The sequence below is a fragment of the Mirounga leonina genome, unplaced genomic scaffold (assembly GCF_011800145.1).
Source record: "Mirounga leonina isolate KUSES-001 unplaced genomic scaffold, KU_Mleo_1.0 Mir_91, whole genome shotgun sequence".
NCBI lineage: Eukaryota > Metazoa > Chordata > Mammalia > Carnivora > Phocidae > Mirounga > Mirounga leonina.
Window position 1 is genome coordinate 11,270,155 of NW_023270839.1, and position 20,618 is coordinate 11,290,772.

General features: G+C 42.4%; 1 protein-coding gene across 1 annotated transcript in view; it reads right to left on the reverse strand.

Annotated features, from left to right (window-relative positions):
* Positions 1-20,618, reverse strand: part of RYR3 (ryanodine receptor 3) — a 508,260-nt gene that overhangs the window by 202,643 nt on the left and 284,999 nt on the right. Inside the window, exons 19-20 of the mRNA XM_034994885.1 lie at positions 15,486-15,678; positions 4,801-5,017 (exon numbers count right to left, since the gene is read on the reverse strand). Coding sequence (XP_034850776.1) covers positions 4,801-5,017; positions 15,486-15,678 — 410 coding nt within the window. The remainder of the gene's footprint in view (positions 1-4,800; positions 5,018-15,485; positions 15,679-20,618) is intronic.

Here is a 20,618-nt window from a genome sequence, read left to right on the forward strand (position 1 = left end):
AACAAAAGCACATCACAGCACTCACCTCCTGGGTGTCTCCAAGTGTTCCTTGAACTCCTGAGACACAAACTAGATGTGTTTGTTAACCAAGTATACAGTGTCCTCCTTCAGTTCTTCCACTGTGGTCCTCCCCAACACATTCCCGCCAAACTTCTTGAAATTCTCACCAAAGGTCACACTGTTTCACAGTTCTGTGTCCTTGCACTTGCAAACTTTACCCTTATTAATCCCCCCACAACACACATAATATGTACACATACACACACACACCCCCCTCTATGCCACATAGCAGATGACAAGGACACACACAAGGACACTCTCCTAGACCAGGCTCTAGACGGGAACCTCTAGAATCCTAGTTTTCTAGTCTAGATGGGAACCCTAGTTTTCCAGCTAGGCTCTATTCTTGGGCCTTGTTCTCAAGACCCCAGTTGTAGAAAGGATCCTGCTAAATCAGTTTGGCGAGAATCCACCTCCCTTGATAGCTGATCACCCCCTCCCCCCACCTCTGTGTCTGATCAGATTTCCTCCTCCCCTCACCATCCCCCAGGTGATATCAGATCATTCTGTCCTGCCTTCAGATAGAATCCTGTGAGATCAATTTAGCAAGAATCCATCCCAACCCCTGAGGCTTCTCTTAGTAATTTCCCTTCCACTGACTCTCCCCAACTTGCTCTCCTTGGCTCTAAATCCCCACTTGTTCTTATTGTACTCAGAACCAAGCGTGGCTCTACACTGGAGTTCCTTTTCCTCTATTTACTTAGCTCCTAAGTAAGATCTGTTTTCACTGCTTTAACTGCTGTCCAGCTCTGATTTTAATCCAAACACCCTTAGTAGCCATCCTTCTAAATTTAGCTCAAATTTAGCTCAACTTCCCTTTGGGAAGTCTTCCCCAATTACCTCCAGGGAGAGTTTCTCTGAGTTTCCCTGGCACTTTGCTTGTATCTCTCCATAGAGGTCACACCCTGGGGGCCCAAGTTGTTCCTCCTTCCCTTCCTCCGATTTTTAAAAATTTAGTACTACTGTGACTGCAATAATAATAATTATTATTCTTCTCATGTTTATCCCTTGGCAACTTTTAAGAAACAGGAGATGAATAGATAAAGATGTGGTCCATATATACAATGGAATATTATTCAGCCATCAGAAAAGATGAATACCAACTTCTACATCAGCATGGATGGGACTGGAGGAGATTATGCTAAGTGAAATAAGTCAAGCAGAGAAAGTCAATTATCATATGGTTTCACTTATTTGTGGAACATAAGGAATAGCATGGAGGACATTAGGAGAAGGAAGGGAAAAATGAAGGGGGGGAAATCGGAGGAAGAGATGAACCATGAGAAACTATGGAGTCTGAGAAATAAACAGGGTTTTAGAGGGGAGAGGGGAGGGGGGAATGGGTTAGCCCGGTGATGGGTATTAAGGAGGGCACATACTGCATGGAGCACTGGGTGTTATATAAAAACAATGAATCGTGGAACACTACATCAAAAACTAATGATGTATTATATGGTGACATAACATAATAAAAAAAAAATAAAATAAAAAGAAACGGGAGATTTCATATAAAAATCCAGATTTCTAGTTTGTTTTGATCCCTTGGAAGATCACTAACATTGGACTCACGCTTTTGCCCGGCAATTATCAGCCGGAGGGCCTGTGCACTTGACCTACTTCATTTCTGCATCACCTGCCTGGTCCCTTGCAATCCTCACTCTATTACAAAGGTTATTAGTGTTTCCACTAATACAAAAATCCTGATTTTTTTTTTTTTTGAAGGGGGTAGCTCGGGGAGAAAAAATTTTTTTAGTAAAATAATGTGTATCAAGTCAGTGACGTATATAAGGAGATCATGGAGAAAAACAGCAATAACATATTTAACCTATGTGTATAGTCATTATCTGCCTTTCAGTGAAAGACATTTAAAAAAAATTAACTTAATCTAATCATCAAAGAGTCAAAGTTAATAAATGGCATGACGTTTCAATAAAGAGTAAAATGGGGGGCGCCTGGGTGGCTCAGTTGGTTAAGCGACTGCCTTCGGCTCAGGTCATGATCCTGGAGTCCCTGGATCGAGTCCCACATCGGGCTCCCTGCTCGGCAGGGAGTCTGCTTCTCCCTCTGACCCTCCCCCCTCTCATGTGCTCTCTCTCATTCTCTCTCTCTCAAATAAAAAAAAAAAATCTTTAAGAGTAAAATGGGGAAAATTATTAGCGAACAAATTACAACTATATTTGGGTTTTATTGGTAAACCAAGATAATTTTTAAACTAAGTGCTCCTTAGGTGATCACAGAATGGAAGGGGATTTGCATGTGGGAGGAACCACATACTTCAATAAAAGGAGAAAATGTGGGAAAAGGCCGCCACAAAGAACCCTAAATCATAATTTCAGTGACCTCATTTGGTGACTACCTGGGGCAGAGTAACACTGGCTTGCTAACTGCCTTACGGTGTCTAGGGCTGGGCTGCCCGGAGCTGGGCTCCTTCTTCCCAGCGCTCAGCCAGGGCCTGGGATAGTTCAAGCCCTGGGTACTGGCAGTACCTAGGACAGGGCTCCAGTCAGCAGTACTTTGCCCGCAAACTGGTTACTATGCCCCAGGGAGGATGGAGTTGACTCTCTACATATGTAACTTCTCCTTTGATAATAATTTCACAGAATGGTAGATCCTAAAAAATTATAAGACCTCATTCAAGATAATAAATTGCACCTTTCCGACAAGAACTTGCCTATTATTTGATTCCCTGGGAACATCTCCCTAGTTCCAGGGTCCATACAGATTCAACTATGGGTCTGGACCTGGCTTGCTGATTTATCTGTGATCTTCGATTTTCAAATCTTCAGTTCTGCATGTGTAGACGTTCTTCCCACTCTTTGGTCAAGCCCTCCTTTCTTTCCTCATCAAAACTTCCCCTCATTCTTTTGAGGCCCACTTCTTCCAGGAGGCCTTTCCTAACACTCGTTTCTGATGATTCAGTGAGGATTGGTGAGGAGAAGTAGGTATCATGCTCATGCTCTCCCCTCACTTGTGTGCTGGGGCCTTGTGTCCATGCGAAAGCTAGTTTAGTTCTTTGGGCCTCAAGCTTCATGTATAGGATACACGGGAACCAGACGATCCAATTCCCAGGATCAGCTTTGGCTCACCAACTCCTCCCCAGTTTCCTGTCAACCTTCTTAATGCCAACTACTTTCAAGGTGCTACACTAGGCTCTGTGAGGCAGGCAGGGAAATGCTGCTCTTTCCATTCTAAGCGAGTTCACAATAATGAGCTGAGGACGGTACGAAGCAAATTCAGGAACATGCACACACAGCTGAATGTAATAGGGTCACGTGAATATTATGGGGAAGTAACATGCTGGAGACTTTCTATAGGTCAAGAGAGCTATATTCCTACAAACTATTAACCCGATGTGCTTCAGAGACAAGTCTCCTTGTCAATGATTTTCTCTAATGTTTAGAATAGTGACTCGAATAGCAATGGTGTGGAGGAAATACTGGAAACTGTTGTTTATGTCCCTTGTCATAAGCATGTGAGTGTGTCTCTTCCAAAACAGAGACCCTGGGAAGGGAAAGAAATGTCCCTTTATCAGCATTTTCCCCTCATATGCACTATCCCATTTCTTTCAGTTTTATTTCCAGCTCTTCTCCTACACACTCCCTCTCCTCTGAGCATCCAGTCACAGGAGAATATTTTATTGCGATCTGTCCCTACTTTTTTTTAAGTTTTTATTTAAATTCTAGTTAGTTAACAAATAGTGTTACATTAGTTTCAGGTGTACAATATAGTGATTCAACAATTCTATACATTGCTCAGTGTTCATCATGGTAAGTGTACTCTTCATCCCCATCACCTGTTTCCCCCATCCCACCACCTACCTCCCTTCTGGTCACCATCAGTTTGTTCTCTATAGTTAAGAGTCTTTTTCCTGGTTTGCCTCTCTTTTCTTCCCCCTTTGCTCATTTGTTTTGTTTCTTAAATTCTACATATGAGTGAGATCATATGGTATTTATCATTCTCTGACTTATTTTGCTTAGCATAATACACTCTAGCTCCATCCATGTTGTTGCAAATGGCAAGATTTCATTCTTCTTTAGGGCTGAGTAATATTCCATTTCACACACACACCACCTCTTCTTTATCCATCAATTGATGGACACTTGGGCTGTTTCCATAATTCGGCTATTATAGATAATGCTGCTATAAACATTGGGATGCGTGTATTCCTTTGAATTAGTGTATCTGTATTCTTTGGGTAAATACCGAGTAGTGAGATTGCTGGATCATAGGGTGGTTATCCACCTGTCCGTACTTTGTGTTTCTACTTCTACACCTTTACTTACCGTATTCCTGTTACTTCAACCCTGGATGCCCCTCCTGATTTAGGCTTATTAAAGGCTCTGGTTGAAGTCTATCCTAACTAGACTTCTAGAAATATTCTAGCCTAACAGGTGTCTCCAGCACTTATTTGTGCTACAGTTCATTTTGCATTACACTCAGATTGAAAAAAATAATAACACATTTGCTTTTTACCTCTTCAGTGTGGTTGCAAAGTCCCAGAGAGTACTGCCTATCTGTGCCTGCACCTCACAGAGCCTTGCCTGTAGCAAGTGATCACTTGTTCTCTGAGAAATCCTTAAAGAGCTCAATCTACACATATGGTGGAAACACGAAGAACGACAGTTGTTCGCATGACATGACAATAATACAGAATGGACGACAGGAATGGTTCAGAGACAACACAGAGAGAAGGATTTAGCCCTATCACTTCATCTCCTCCTGCTGGCAGTAGGAACCTACCTGACTGGTGTCTATGGGGTATGGGATGAAAGAGGCTTGGGAGAGGGACTGGGTGGTACCCAGCAGATCTCTAACGCCTTCAGCGTCACGTTTATACTCTTTCACAGGCTCCAATCTCATCTTTTCTTTTGGAAGTAAGGCTTCATAGCAAGGGGCATAGCCAGAGGGAGGCAGGAACTTAAATTCTCCATGACGTCCACCCATCAGGAAACGCACTCTGTAACATTTGGAGAGACCAGGAAGAGAGAGGTTAAAAAAAGAAATCCCAGCCCAAGTAAGTAAAAAACTCAAGATAATGCCCCCCGCCCCCAAATTGTTTTGTTGGGAAGCGCCTGAATTCGGGTCCAGTACAGTGAACATCCGAAAGTACGCAATAAAGCAGTAGAGAGAATGGTCAGTGCAGGATCCTCAGTCGACCCGTGTCAGCTAAGTTCTTAAAAGTTCACTTATACAGAAATATCACTAGACTTTAAAAATCATGTTTTTCCTTACTCTAGTAGACAAGTCATTATTGCAGATATTATTACTGGAGTACTCAAAAGATAACAGTGATGATGATACTATTCTCCAAACAGATCATACTGAAAGTACAGCATGGGGACTTCAAGTCTTTCTACTTGAGGGACATTACTCACATATTAATTAAAAAAAACGTGGCATAACTCTCTGGGGGAAATAGGAAATTGTAACCTTCAGAAGCAGGCAAAAGATGAAGAAATCCCAGCATATTAAACACAAATGGTCGGGCGCCTGGGTGGCTCAGTTGGTTAAGCGACTGCCTTCGGCTCAGGTCATGATCCTGGAGTCCCGGGATCGAGTCCCACTTCGGGCTCCCTGCTCAGCAGGGAGTCTGCTTCTCCCTCTGACCCTCCTCCCTCTCATGCTCTCTGTCTCTCATTCTCTGTCTCGCAAATAAATAAAATCTAAAAACACAAATGGTATATATGCCAGGTGCTATTACTTGAAGTGCTAACACTGCAGAGGCTGCAGTTCCCCAAAGCAGCCATACGAGGGCGACTCTGAAAAAGCATGAGCACGTGGCCATAGCCTTAGGAAGCCAAATGGGCATCAAGTGTCTGGCCACTGGGGTGCCAGTGCCTTTACTGTCTTTCCCAGGGGCACCACCACCCTGCTGGCATCCAGACCTGACACTCTGGTCCACTCCAGCAGTGCCTGCAGAGAGACCTCCCAGGAAGGGGGAAAGACACCTGGGGGTTCACAGGAATGGCAGGCACCGATTTCCAGTGTACTGAAGTCTTTCAATATGTGAATTCAGCATTCTGGCTGAATTTCAGCCTCACATATATAGGTTCGGTTACGGGTATAGTTACACCCCAAAGCTCTCCTTGCAAGGAAGAGAGGACGACAGTGAAGCATTTCAAAATGACACTTCATATTCTCCCAGGTTTGTAACAAGAAATAGAGCTTTTGTAAATCAACAGCAACCACATTAATCCGATGAGGAAATATGACCATGGTTTTAAGTCATTAAAACACAAAAAGATATGTAGCCTTGCAGGGTCAACACTCATTTCCCACAGGAAAAATCAATACATACACGTAGCATCTGCTCTCAACACTCTCACCCTCCTCCTCCCTCTGCTGAACAACAAGTTACTGAACCCATATGACGTGCTGTTCTCTGCACTGAAGACTCGGCAATGAACAAAGACTACAGTGTCCCTGGAGTCACAGAGCAGGCATCCAACTAGAAAAACAGTCCTAATTACTGATGGGGAGATATTGAGGAAGGAACAAAGAGGGCAATGTGGAATAACTCCGGAAAGAGGGTGGCTCTTAGATTGGAGTGCAGGAAGGCCTCTCTGAGGAGGAGATGTGAACTAACCCTGTGGGATAAAGAGGACCTAAGGAGTCTAAAATCTGGAAGAGGAGCATTCCAAGCAGAGAGGAACAATATATGTGCCAAGGCCCCGAGGCAGGAAAGAGCTTGGGTGGAGAGCCCAAGGGGCAGGAGAGGAGGTGGGGGGGTGCAGTGTGAGATCAGGTAGGGTCTGTGAGCCATGGCAAGAAGAGGAGATTGTATTCCAGGCGGGAAGCTTTGGAAAGACTTTAAGGAGAAGAAATGCAAGATTCTTCTCGCTGCTCTATGTTAACAGAGCAGCAGACCAATTAGCTGGTATTTGGAGGCACCTAACACCAAACTAGTCACAGTGGGAGAGGAGGACAGTCTGAACCAATGTGATGATGGACAAGATGGAAAACAACAGACAGATCCCAGTTTTGTTTTGGAGTAAGGATTGTTAGGAACCGCTGATGGAGGGGGCTGGAGTGGGCACGTGGGTGCGGGGGAATGAGGTATGTGGAGGAAGGGTTATGACCTAGCAAAGCTCTCACAGCAAGACTCTCCACCAGGCCTCACTTACTTTCGCTCGAATGTTCTGGTAGGGCAACCTTACAAGAGAGGCTCAGTGTTGGCTGAGTAATTGTGATTGCAGAAGTGGCCTAATTATGAAACCGGAAAATAAAACTCTCTCCAAGTGGGAGATATTAAGGGTTTTTTTTTTTCTACCCAATACAAATTCTTTATCCAAACAGCATTTTAACAAAATGCTGTTTTAAAATTAATTATAGAAATCATATGAAACCCCCCACTTTCCCATTTTAAAGTACTAAACAATGATACAGAATTAGAACCACAATAGTCCCTTCTGAATGGTCCTACATTAAATGTTACATAATGGGGCAAGATATACGTGTATTAAGAATATGCACAATGACATTAAAACAAAATTGAGTCATTAGCCTTCAATGTTACTAATTTAGTGAACCTTCAGGAAATAATGACTAAGCCTTGAAATTATTGGTTGAGAAGTTCCCAATTCAACTGCAACATAGCAGACTGTGTTACTGACATGCTGAAATTGTGGGATAGAACTAGATCTTTTTGAGCAAAAGAAGAGTGTGGGACTTTTTTCTTTTTTTTGCCTCTCTCTTCTCCTTGAGCATCCTTTCTGTGAGAAGCTGAATGCCCAGGAGCTCTTACAGCAAGTGTATTCTTTGTTACTCACTAGTGTACAGATTCTAAGAACAAGTAAATCATTTCCTACGAGGTCTTCTAGCTGGACTTAATTATTCATGAGCTGTCTTGCCAGTTCTGTTTCGTTTCAAAGTTTCTCTTACATTTTAACATCTGCTGTCATCTTCTGGATAGAGGGCAAATCAAGAAAGGTGGAGTTCCACACAGCACATAGGGAAAATCACGATTTCTGTTTTTATATTCAGTTATTAAAAAGAGAATAATTTGGTTATAAATCTTCATCTCATTTCCTCTAATGGCCACAAAAACTGTACAATGAAAAATTTACATAACCAGAAATCAGTGTTTACTGCTCACTGAAGCATTTGTCTCCAAACGTCATTACGCTGTGCTTCAGTGGACAGAAAAAAGGGTCCTGCCAGACAGAAGGTCTGCCTTCTGCCCCCCGGCAGGTGGGATTGGACAAGAGCTGGGGCCAGGTACCCCTACTGTCTGTGGCTCCTTCCCTCGCTGCCCAGAGTCTCTGGGAAGGGCTCCAACAAACCGCAACTAATATTGGTGGTCCTCCTCAGAACTCTCTCTGGGAGATCCAGACTGACCAGGTCAAAGGAAATAGCTAGCAATAAAGACAGGCTTGACGAAAATAATCAAAAGAAACACCTGAAACTCACTTTAATTATTTGAAGACATTAAAATGGGATTCCCCCTCTGTCTTAAGAGTTTCAGCAGAGGTCCCACAGGCAGATAATTCAGAGGATGCTAATCTGTGCACATCCTGAAGTGGGATGCTGCATCCACTATGAGGGTCCGTCATAAAATGATGAAGCCAAAGAAAGGAAAATAAGTCATTTGGAGGGAACTGTCAGGAAGAAAGGGAAGGGAGTGCTCTCCTATCTGAAGTCAAATGCTGAGTGCTTAAGAACCACTGAGAAGCTTGCAAGTGTCCCCTGGAATTTAGTGAGGGACATGTCTGCCTGGTGACAGAACAGAGAGAGAGAGGGAGAGAAGGAGACAGAGGGACACAGAAGACCTCAAGGGAAAGAGCTGCCCTTCTGCTCAGGGTGGGGCCAAGGACTATGTTCCTGGAAGGCCAGATAGACTCCACGAGTGAGCCGCGTGTCAGCCATCTTGAAAGGAATTATGCCCAGAGAGGCAAAGGACTGCGCAGAGATCAGAACCCCGGGCACTGGGGCAAGTGGGAGGCCTGTGCGCATGGTGGGGTGGTGGGGAGGGCAATACAGAGTAGGGCTAGGGGTCAGCCAGAACGGAGCGGCCAGCACAGGTGGTAAAGCGTGTGTGGAAAGAACTGCAGGGAGATGCTCCCGGCCTAAGGCTCCACAGAAACTACACTAGGGCCCCAGAAGAGAAAGCTGCTACACGTCATTACACAAAGGTGTGCAGCCAGCCACAGCTGCACCAACTCCCACCACCACAGGCTGTGCCCCTCCCCCGCACCACCCAGACAGCTCCCCCTGGGCTCAGAGGGGGTCGGAGACAGAGCTGGTTGACCCTGGAGGAGCCCGGCCTCTGGTTGCAAGCCCAATGGGGAAGTCCTCACACATCAACTGCATACAAATCTGAGCTTTTATAGCCACCAACTGCATACAAATCTGAGTTTCTACTGAGTTTTGATGTTACCAACACGATTGTTCTCATTCTTATAAGGAGTAATAAAGGTTACAGAGGCTGCCCGAGAACTTGCCCAGAGCACGAATTTGAAGGGGTAGCAAGAAAAACAACAAAGTTACAGATACCTAGTCTACTTCTTTCAATAAATCCAGTTATCTGGCACTTAAGGTTTATGATTTGAATCCTTTGTCCCACTCATAAATGAGAATTTTCCAATGAGAATGTAAATCTCTCTTCTCCAGGTGCATTCTTCCCTGCTCCTTGGGTTCTACAGAATCTCCTGGCCTCACAGATGATAAATTTAAAATAAAAAGATAATTTAAGAACTGAGTTCATTAAAATTAGTCCTTCTTGATCCTTGGATCAAGGATCCTCGATCCCTTTTCTCTACATGAATGGATTTTAAAATCAATTTCATTAATCAATTTAATCTCTTCCACCAAAGTACCTGTTATCATCTTCTTGAGTTCTTCCTAAAACTTAAGACATTCCATCAGCTCTCAAAGAAGGTTTCTTTCTTTTTTTTTCCTTCCTGAAGTGATTACAGCAAGTGACTGTGTCCTTAGATCCCTCCACCTCAGAGATGAGCAATAGCTTCATTAATCTCCTGGGAGTAGTGAAGTTTGGGGATATGTGGAGGAATTTTTGATTTACTTGACTGATTCTGAAAACAGAGCAAATTGTATTGAAAAATCCCTGCTAGCATTTGCAACTTAATCTTTTGAGACTTAGGCATTGTGGCTTGCCAATTTGCAGAAGAGATGAGACTACCTAGTGTAAGTTCTCAGATATGAAAGACGGACCCATGAATAAAAAATACAGTAAAAATCAAGACAAGGCTTTGTCATGCTCAAGAAGGATGACTCGGGTTCCTTATCCATAGCTTACTAGCAAACATGTGATGTCACTTGAGTCTGTCTTAGTGGATGTCTCATTCCTCTCCTCCGCTATTGAATCTCTCCCAGACAGTGGGGAAGGTGGTGTTCCAAAGAAGAAAAGGATACAGGCTGTGGTTAAGAGGAGGAAGAATTAACAAGCTTTAGCCGACCTGAATTCAACTCCTAAGTCATGATTCATAATTGCATCTTCAGTCCTTATTGCTAAGATGGGAGAACAATCTGAGTGATGTGTTCCCACACTCATACTGCTTTCTGGCCAGTGTCTGATGAAAGCCCAGGGCAATCCAGCCAGTGCTCATCATGTTCTCCACAGAGGTATATTTATCTCAGCAATAATTTCCACAGCGTTGACCACAGCAAGCTGGAAATAGCGAAGCTGTTGGGTTACCTGAATTTTAGCCAAGTCTGGTAGATACCAAGAGAAAACAAACAGCAACCACAAATACCAACCACCTTTGGATATTGTAGCTTTTATAAATTTGAAAGGGCTGGTAAAAGAGTTATGTGAGACAATTAAATAGATCTATGGGGAGTTTAACTATGGCTATAAAATATATTCTACTACAGCAATTAACTCATCAATTTTCTGCAAAACAAAAAGTATCACCCCAAATTCACTATACGCTGTGGCTTCTGTGTCACGTTATCCATGCAGTTCATGCCAAGATGCCACCTCGCAGGGTGAGACTATATTTTAATAAGGGGTTTGCTGGCATATAAGTAACTCAACCTTTTGGGCAGTCTCCAAGGTACACATGCCTCATCCTAAATTCTGTCCTATAACCAAACAGGGTTGTTACATTGAGGGCCTACTGCATGAATAGTATCCACGAACAAACCACACCGAGAAGAAAACTAAGGAGGCACATTCATAATAGTTAGAAAAGAGTGTACATATTGGTTTGTGGATTTTGTTAGTAATTACTCATGCTGCCTTTGACTTCACTGGGGGTAAACATAATTGAAAAAGATTTTTGCTCTTTGATGACTGCTAGCAGGCACATCTTAATCAGGTATTATTAACAACATAGTTTATAGTTACAAAAATAATTATGGGGTCACAAATTCAAGACTGTGACCTCAGCAAAGACCATTAAATAGGAGGAAATGGGGCTGTAAAAGAGAAATCTAGTTTAGAAGCCACACAGAAGTTGAAAATAAATATGAGAAACAATCCTGAATGCTTCTATGATTGGAGAAGGCTCTCTTCCTAGATAGGCATAAGCTTGTACCTTGCTGGGAGAGACACTAAAACCAGGCAAGTATTCTACTATATCGGGTGAAAACAAACATTTCTTTTCAAATGCATTGTTATTATTTTGTATATGAAAAATAAAGCCTTGTTCTTTTAGCTTTTAAATTTACATTTTTGAGAGTAGGGTCATCCTTAACATGTAGGACTGCTTTAAGAGGGCCTCAGCAATTTTTTTTTTTTTGAGAGAGAGAGCGAGAGCGAGAGAGAGCAAGCATGTATGCTCAAGTTGCAGGGGAGGGGCAGAGGGAGAGAGAGAATCTTAAGTAGGCTTCCATGCTTAGCTGTGGGGCTGGATCTCACAATCTTGAGATCATGACCTGAGCCGAAATCAGGAGTTGGATGCTTAACCCACTGAGATACTCAGGCGCCCCAGGCCTCAGCACTTCTGTTCTGCCTTCCTCACCTTGACCACTCACAGTGGAACTTGGCACAGGTCCGACAACCAGAGGACTCAGTCGCCTGATCAACAGTGTTATTAACCATATTTATTTTCAATAAGATACTTTAATAAACTTGGAATTAATATCCTGGTTTCTCTCTCTAGCTTTCTGTACAACTGAACTAAAGTAGTATAGGGAGAAACTTCTGGGTTTCAGCACTAAATCATAGATTACCAGTAGATATGAGAGTAAGTACTGGTATATTGATCCCATTTGCTCACAAATAAAAATAAATTAATTGGCTATTCTCCAACACAGGAGCAGCACTGGGAATGACCAAAGATATCATGTGAGAGACTTGGATGTACTTCATTAAAATGTATTTCCCAAATGTGCACTCAGTTCCATCTCTCCTCAGATCATATCATGTTCTGAGAACCAAAGACAGGAATATGTCAGAGGTGATGTTTTCCTGATAGAGAGGAGGCTTGAGAGACATCAAACCCCTTGGCACCACGTTTTAGATTACCATCTGTTCAGGGGTTCTAAGGAAGAAGCTCTCATAGCTAAGGTATAAACTTTTCAAGTCAACACATCTGGATTTTTCAGTTTCTTAAATTCTCTCACCAGTTGTGCCTTATAGATGGACAAGAAAAAGGAGTTGTCTAACCTTGGAACTTAGCTTCTCTTTTTCCTGTGCACTGAGAAGGCTGCATGCTCTGCTAACCTGGACAAGAGATGCTAGAAGCATCTTCTATATGTGGATACATTTGAGTCGCCTATTTCTTCACCTGCTAGCTACAGTTCTTTGCTAAGAGATTTCCATAAGTCCTCACCAAAAAAAAAAAATAAATAAAAAAAGTTCTATCTCATTGCTCTGAGGGATATTGGATGGATAAGTTAATGATTAAAAATCATTATATGAAACATCGCCAAAGGCAAGGAAAGCAAGGGCAAAAATGAACTACTGGGACTTCATCAAGATAAAAAGCTTTTGCACAGCAAAAGAAACAGTCAACAAAACCAAAAGACAACTGACAGAATGGGAGAAGATATTTGCAAATGACAGATCAGATAAAGGGCTAGTATACAAAATCTATAAAAGAACTTATCAAACTCAACACCCAAAGAACAAATGATCCAATCAAGAAATGGGCAGAAGACATGAACAGACATTTTTCCAAAGAAGACATCCAAATGGCCAACAGACACATGAAAAAGTGCTCAACATCGCTTGGCATCAGGGAAATCCAAATCAAAACCTCAATGAGATACCACCTCACACCAGTCAGAATGGCTAAAATTAACAAGTCAGGAAATGACAGATGTTGGCAGGGATGCGGAGAAAGGGGAACCTTCCTACACTGTTGGTGGGAGTGCAAGCTGGTGCAGCCACTCTGGAAAACAGTGGAGGCTCCTCAAAAAGTTGAAAATAGAGCTATCATACGATCCAGCAATTGTACTACTGGGTATTTACCCCAAAGATACAAATGTAGGGATCTGAAGGGGTACATGTACCCTGATGTTTACAGTAGCAATGTCCACAATAGCCAAACTATGGAAAGAGCCAAGATGTCCATCGACAGATGAATGGATAAAGAAGATGTGGGGTATATATACAATGGAATATTATGCAGCCATCAAAAGGAATGAAATCTTGCCATTTGCAGCGGCGTGGATGGAACTGAAGGGTATTATCCTGAGCGAAATAAGTCAATCAGAGAAAGACATGTATCATATGACCACACTGATCTGAGGAGTTCTTAATCTCAGGAAACAAACTGAGGGTTGCTGGAGTGGTGGGGAGTGGGAGGGATGGGGTGGCTGGGTGATAGACATTGGGGAGGGTATGTGCTGTGGTGAGCGCTGTGAATTGTGTAAGACTGATGAATCACAGACCTGTACCTCTGAAACAAATAATACATTATATGTTAAAAAAAAAAAAAGAAGATAGCCAGAAGGGAACGATGAAGGGGGTGGAAATCAGAGGGGGAGATGAACCATGAGAGACTACGGACTCTGAGAAACAAACTGAGGGTTCTAGAGGGGAGGGGGGGTGGGGGGATGGGATAGCCTGGTGATGGGTATTAAAGAGGGCACGTACTGCATGGAGCACTGGGTGTTATACACAAACAATGAATCATGGAACACTACATCAAAAAAAAAATCATTATATGAGATTGTTGTATGGACTTACGAAAGTCCATTATTCAGCAGACTAAAAAAGGTCCTTTTCTCCAGAGATCTGACTTCTGGCTAAGCACTTCTCTCAGATGAGATACTTGAGAAGCAGGTGTATGTACTTGCTTTGAAAATAAGTAAAACCCAGAAAGTGGGATGTGGTCAAAACAAATGAAGAAGGGCAGGGCAGTGATGCTGGGTGACCAAGGCCATTAGCTACCCAGGGAAGTATGGTCCTGGGAACGGACTGCTCAAAGTGACCTTGTTTCTCCAAATAAGGTACTGAGCCAACAGGTGGCTAACCAAATGCTGTTACATTGTATCTAGATTTCTACTCATTCTCTTTCTTCCTGGGGAATAAAGTGGGGAGGATGTACAATGGGGCATATGCTTGTTCACCACCCTGCCCCCGACTGCCAGAGGTCTCTGTTCCCATCAGTTCTCTTTGTGTTTCCAGTGTCTCCTTCAGTGATGCTCCTTGTTTTCTACATGCTTCTTATGGATATCAGTGAAGAACGACAGGTTACGTCACATTTAAAATGGGAGAACTGGAATTCCTCAGCGGAGAGAAGCACAGGCGAAAAACTTGCAACTCTAGAATACAGTTCTTGGGGCTGATAGAAGATTCTCTGGCTTGAAACACTGATGAATAGATTTGCAGCCCTAGTAAGGTTTTCCTATAGTGGGTCTCCATTTGTTAAAAGAATCTCAAACAATGATAATATTTAATTTAAACATATTGTATCCAACTACATGAATAGGTTTATAAATATTATAAATATTCCCTCTCTTGCTGTGTCTCTGTCAAATAAATAAAATCTTAAAAAAAATTGTTTTAGGAGGATATATAATGACTCACGAAAAGGTTCATTAATGTATTTTGAATGAAAAATAATCAAGACATAAAACTTCATATACAGTGTGATGTCAATTAAAAAATCCCCATATATGTGTAGAATAAAATACACCAAAATATTAGCAGATATTAAATGTTGAGATCATAGATGATACGGTCTTATTTACAACTGTATCTTTCATATTTTTAATAATGAGCATGTAATTTTTAATATAATTATTAAAGCAAGGTTCTACATAGATCTTATTTATCTTACTACATGAGGACCTTATAAAACTCTTGGCGGTAGGTATGTATTCAACAAGTATCTACTGAGTCAGTGGTTCTGGATCGCTCTTCTGCCTTCACTATCATTTTGGGAGGGTCATGTGGGGAAGTCACTCATGGTGTGGAAGTCCTGAGGAACATTACTATGCTCCCCAGCTCACAGGAGTGGTGGGGGGGTGAACTAACAGCTACTCTTCGTGAAATCATAGCCGTCACTTACTTGACACCTGCTGAGAAGCTCACCACAGGGAAGAAGAGCCCATCTGTGTTGAAGTTCTCAAACATCCCCTGCACAGGCTGCCCATTGATGCGGAAGGAGATGCTGGGCACTCCGAGGTCGAGGCAACAGCTCACCACGTCATCTGATCTCAGGAGGTGCTGGTTGATGGATGCTACGGCTCTGGGTATACGGCCTGGTGAGCAAACAACAAGAAGGTGTGTGGGACTCTGGAGAAGGCACTCACAGGCCACCTGTGGGAGGTGGGGAGGTATGGTGGCACACAGGAGGTCTGGATATGCTACTGCATTGGAAACACAACTTGGCTCTCCCAGTGTGAGGTGAGCAATGAGAAAGGATTTCCTGAGCTTGTGAGTAGGCAGCCAGAGGTAAGAGGAGTCTCAGAGGAAACTCTCAAACTACCAGCATTGAGAACAGACATGAATTCAACCCCCTCAACGTGTGCTCAGATTCTGGCTTGGTGTCTAAAGTCACAAACACATTCCTTTGCTGGGTGTGGGTCCTAAGGCATGCATGTGTGCATGCCTGCGTTTGTGCATGTGTTTATTCACAGATGACCAAAGACCTTGCCCTCTTCCAGTTCCTCTAAAAGATATGGCCACTTTAGCCCTGGATGCAGAAGCCATCAAAGTAAATAAAAGCAAGGTCATCCAGCCATTAAACCATGTAGCACAGTTTGCTTGTTTGTTTTAAAGAATTCAACTAGTTCATACCATCAGGGAAACACATCGCCCATTATATACTGTATGGGTGATTTTTGTTGCTATTACCGCATATCTCTTTCATAAGATGATCTGTCATTTCCTGACCTTACTTAAAGTCATGAGAAAATCACCACTCAGGATTTCTGAGAAGTTCTCAAAGTAAATTATCATAACTCTCTCACCCATCCCCCTACCAAGTTTACAATTCTCTTGGCAAGAGAGCAGTGAAGAGGCAGAAGTTAGGGATTAAAATGGAATTTCAGGCAAAAAAATTTATAAAAATATATCTTACTATTTTTTTTTTACTACAGAAGTAATGCATGTTCGTTACAAATGTTCATCATATTGAAAAATATAAACAAGGAAACAATGTAACTCAATAAAAAATGCTTTTACTTTCATACACACACACACACACACACACACATGCACTCTTCACCCAAACTAGGATATTATATGTTTTGTGACTTGTTTTTTCTACTTATCACATCACAAATGATTGTATAGTGGAATATTCATTAGAAACTGCATTTTAATGGCTTCCTAATATGCCATAAGGTAATTAAAAACCCTCCTATGATGGGTATGTGAGTTGTTTACAAATTTTGTACACATATCTATGCTATGTAACATTTTTCATCTCAGCTTAGAACTTTTTAACGTAAACGTTTCCAGTGGTTACTGCTATTCTAGTGGTAGGTTCTAAACAAAGTGATGGGTTTTAAAATAGTGAAACTGCTTTACTCTCCTTAATAAAAAGTATTAGGTACCTCCTTCTGGTTATTGGGGGCAACTGACAAAACCATATCGTGTTTCCTCCCACCCTTCCACAAACATTCATGAGGCTCTACATGGTGACAGATACTGGGTGTGGGGCTGGGGGTTAAGGAGGGAAGATCCAGTTCTTGCCCCTAAGAAATCCATATTCTGATGGGAAATAAACATTTAAATAAAGAACTACAATTCAGTGCGATTATTGCAATGAAGATGTACACAAGGTAATGTCTTCTAAGAAGAAGGTGCCAAGTCAGCCTAGGAGCATGGGACAAGATTCAAAGGATCAAAGATCCACTAGATAAGTAAGAGTATTCCAGATGGAAGGAATAGCTTATGCAAAAGGAATGTACGACACACCTCCCGAATGGCAACGGGTTGGTAAGGCAGGAAGGTAGGGATTGATGGGAGCTTGAAGAGGAGATGCGGTAGGGGAACAAAGCTGGACCTAACATACAACTTGGACTATTTGCATCACAATGGTGCAGTGACACACAATCATGTATGCAACGCACATTAGCCTGGGTTGGCCTTGGACTTGGCTGTTGTAACTTTATACCGTGCGTCATTGCTAAGAACAAGGAACAAGTTCATTTAAAACAAAGGAATCTAAGCCCAAACTTGAAGAGCACATAGGTTCAACATCTTTCCAGTTTATTTGAGGAGTCTGAGTGTTCTTGGTTCCTTTTTTGGAGTTCAGGTATCCCAGGTCTCCAAATCTTTTCCTCCTTATCATAATCAAGTCTGCTATGAAAGGAATGGATGATATTAAAACTCAGCAAATCCTGCTACAATGGTGTCATTCTCAGTATTTCCTATGTTGCCACTTAAAAACCCATCTTTCCTGCTTTGAATGTTTCTTTTTCCTTTCATTTAACTTCTGGTTGATATCATGGTAGTCATTTGAAAAAATTCCAAGGGACTTCTGTGAACTTGGGAACACCAAGCAGTAACTGAAACGCTCGGTGGGTCAACAGACTTTAAAGGTATTCAGATCCTTGCTGGATAAAAATACAAATTAGGAAGTCCTCTATTGTCCTGAGACTCCTCTAAACTAGGACACACTGACGGTGTTTCATGGTAGTGCCAATGCCCACTCTTGCCACCCACTCAGAGTACGCTGTTGCCTTCCGTGCCGGCCTGAGCCTCGGCCAGTAAAGCTCCAGAGCCGCTCTCAACGAGGGATGACAGTCTTCATCTACAGCGGTGCTTTGATGCCATCAGAAGCTGAGTTCCAAGCTTTATTTAGCCTTTAATATGCCATAGTTGCCAAGTGCCTTCCTGAGGAATGGCAGCTGGGAGAATTTCTCCTGTCTGGCTTTTCCTCCCTCGGTGGAAAACAACAACCAGGATGAGCAATTATATCCTTGTGGTAAATGCCACTGCCTTTTACAAAACTCTATTCTAAGAGAATGGGTGCCACGTAGAAGCAGCTGCTGGAGCACTAAGATCATCAATAGGCAAAGTGAAAGCAGGGCTTGAGCCTATTTTTAAAACGTATGCAGAAAATAGAGTTGGGACCACTATTATCTAGAAACTAAAGGGACACTGTTGATAGTTACTGGATAGGAAGCACATACTTAGTGAGTACTTAGAGCAACGTCTTGGGAAGTCTATTTGAATAAAAAAGTCCATTTCATATAATATTCATGTTGTAAAAGATCATCTGATAAGGTATATTTAGTTTTAAAATGTGAGTAGTGTAAAGATTTTCCAACTAGAAAATAAGGGAATTGTGTAATGGCTTCTGTACAGGGTTTTATAAATCTCTTCTCTTCTAAAGGAAGAAATCTCTAATGCTGTGAGGGCTTTTCAGGCTCCAAATGATTCAGAAGAGTCCTGTACCCCAGGTGGCGTGAGGTGTCATTGGGGCGGGGAGCAGAAGTGAAGTCAAGGAGGGCTAAGTTCAAACACCAAGTCTTTATGTGTTACATGAACCTCGACAGGTGCTTTTATTAGAAAATCAGCTTCCACATCTATGAAATGGGGACAGTAATGCCCACAGTGATGCTGTCAAGGGTTGTTTGTAAGGTACCATGATGATTCCTATGATTTTAATGAAACAAATGACTGATGTCCTGTATACCATAACTCAAGAGGTTCAGCGTGTAGCGGTAAATGGGCATTTCTACAACCAGACTCCCTAGGCTTGAGAACTGGCTCTGTCACTTACTGTGTGACCTTGGGCAAGTCACTTACTTTTGTGGACTCACGTTTCCTCATCTGTCAAGTGAAAATAATGTCATTAAGTTGTTTCGGGTTTTGAATGAATTATTCTATGTGGAGTGATTAGGAGAGTGCTTGACACATTGTAACCCACAATAAATACTATTATTATTGTTTTTGTTTCTATAACTCCAGAAACTTTAATTACTGGGCTAACAGTAGATAAAAGTGACAAAACATTGTAGGAATGTCTTTTGTAATATCAGGAAAAATTAACAATATGGAGAATCATAGCTTTGAGGGCTGAGTCCAGAAAGTGATTCGAAAAGTCACTGTATTGCGTTATTAGAATCAGTAAGTCCCTTTATTGAAGATAGTGCTTAAAAAAAGTCACTTTCAAATATGTTTAATGTACTTGACCCTTCAGAACAACCAACAGAAGGGAATTCTGAGGAAGGGAAGCAAAAGTAGTTATAGAGCCGAAGCTGTCTCAACTGCTTTTTAAGATATAGGAACTCCATAATCCTAGCGACCACCCACTGAAACAGGCTGGGGAGTCCTGTGTCCTCTCCTTGTCTGAAGAAACTGCCCCTCACTCAGAGGCTTGGGACTACCTGAAGGTCCCAGGAAGCTCAGAAAGGCCATTCCAAATCAGCATTTGAAGATAAAGGAACAACCCACTTTATCATATGCTGCACATCTTCAAATTAACCCAAGGACAGATTACTGCAGGAATTAGCCTCTTCTGATGAGTAATGTAGGCAAATGGAAACACTGATGCTCAGCATTTCCACTCCCTCAGGCACTGCAGAGTTTGGCACTCGAACAGAACACATGAACACTTAGGCATTTGGACAGAGAGAGGATCCAAACATGTAAAAATGCTGGTGTTCTACAGCCACTCTTGGGCTCCTCTCCACATAGCGCCGGGCTTCTGGAAAGGTCTGAGTCACAGCAGGGAGTGTCTTGGTAGATGAACCCTGGGACTCATCTTAGCAGGGAGACAGGTAAGGACCCTCACACAAATTCGCCTGTAGAGCTAAATGATCTACAAGTTTAGAAAGTCAGAAGTCATAATAATAAGGAAATACAATTTTGCTCCATTCATTTCCTGTTACCACTTATCACTTGGGATGGTAAATTCCTCTGCTTATTCCAATTTTGCAAGGGAAAAAGTTATTAAAGGAAAAGGTAGGTGTTAATTTCCTCCTGTTAAACTGCCCCCCAACCCCCCTGCCCCAGGCAGGAACACACTATAGGTGGCTCTGAGCTAAATTCTGAGCCCAAGAGGCTACATGAATGCTTTGTCAGGAGAGGGAAGGTAATGTCATGACCAGAATAGAGTCAGTCCTCTGAAAGGAAATTCCCAGTGGCCGAGCTGATTTAGGAGCCTGTGGGGCAGGTTGGCTGTGCTAAGATGGGAAGATATTTCTAAGGCTGATGCTTGAAAGTGATTTCACAGGCTTCAGTG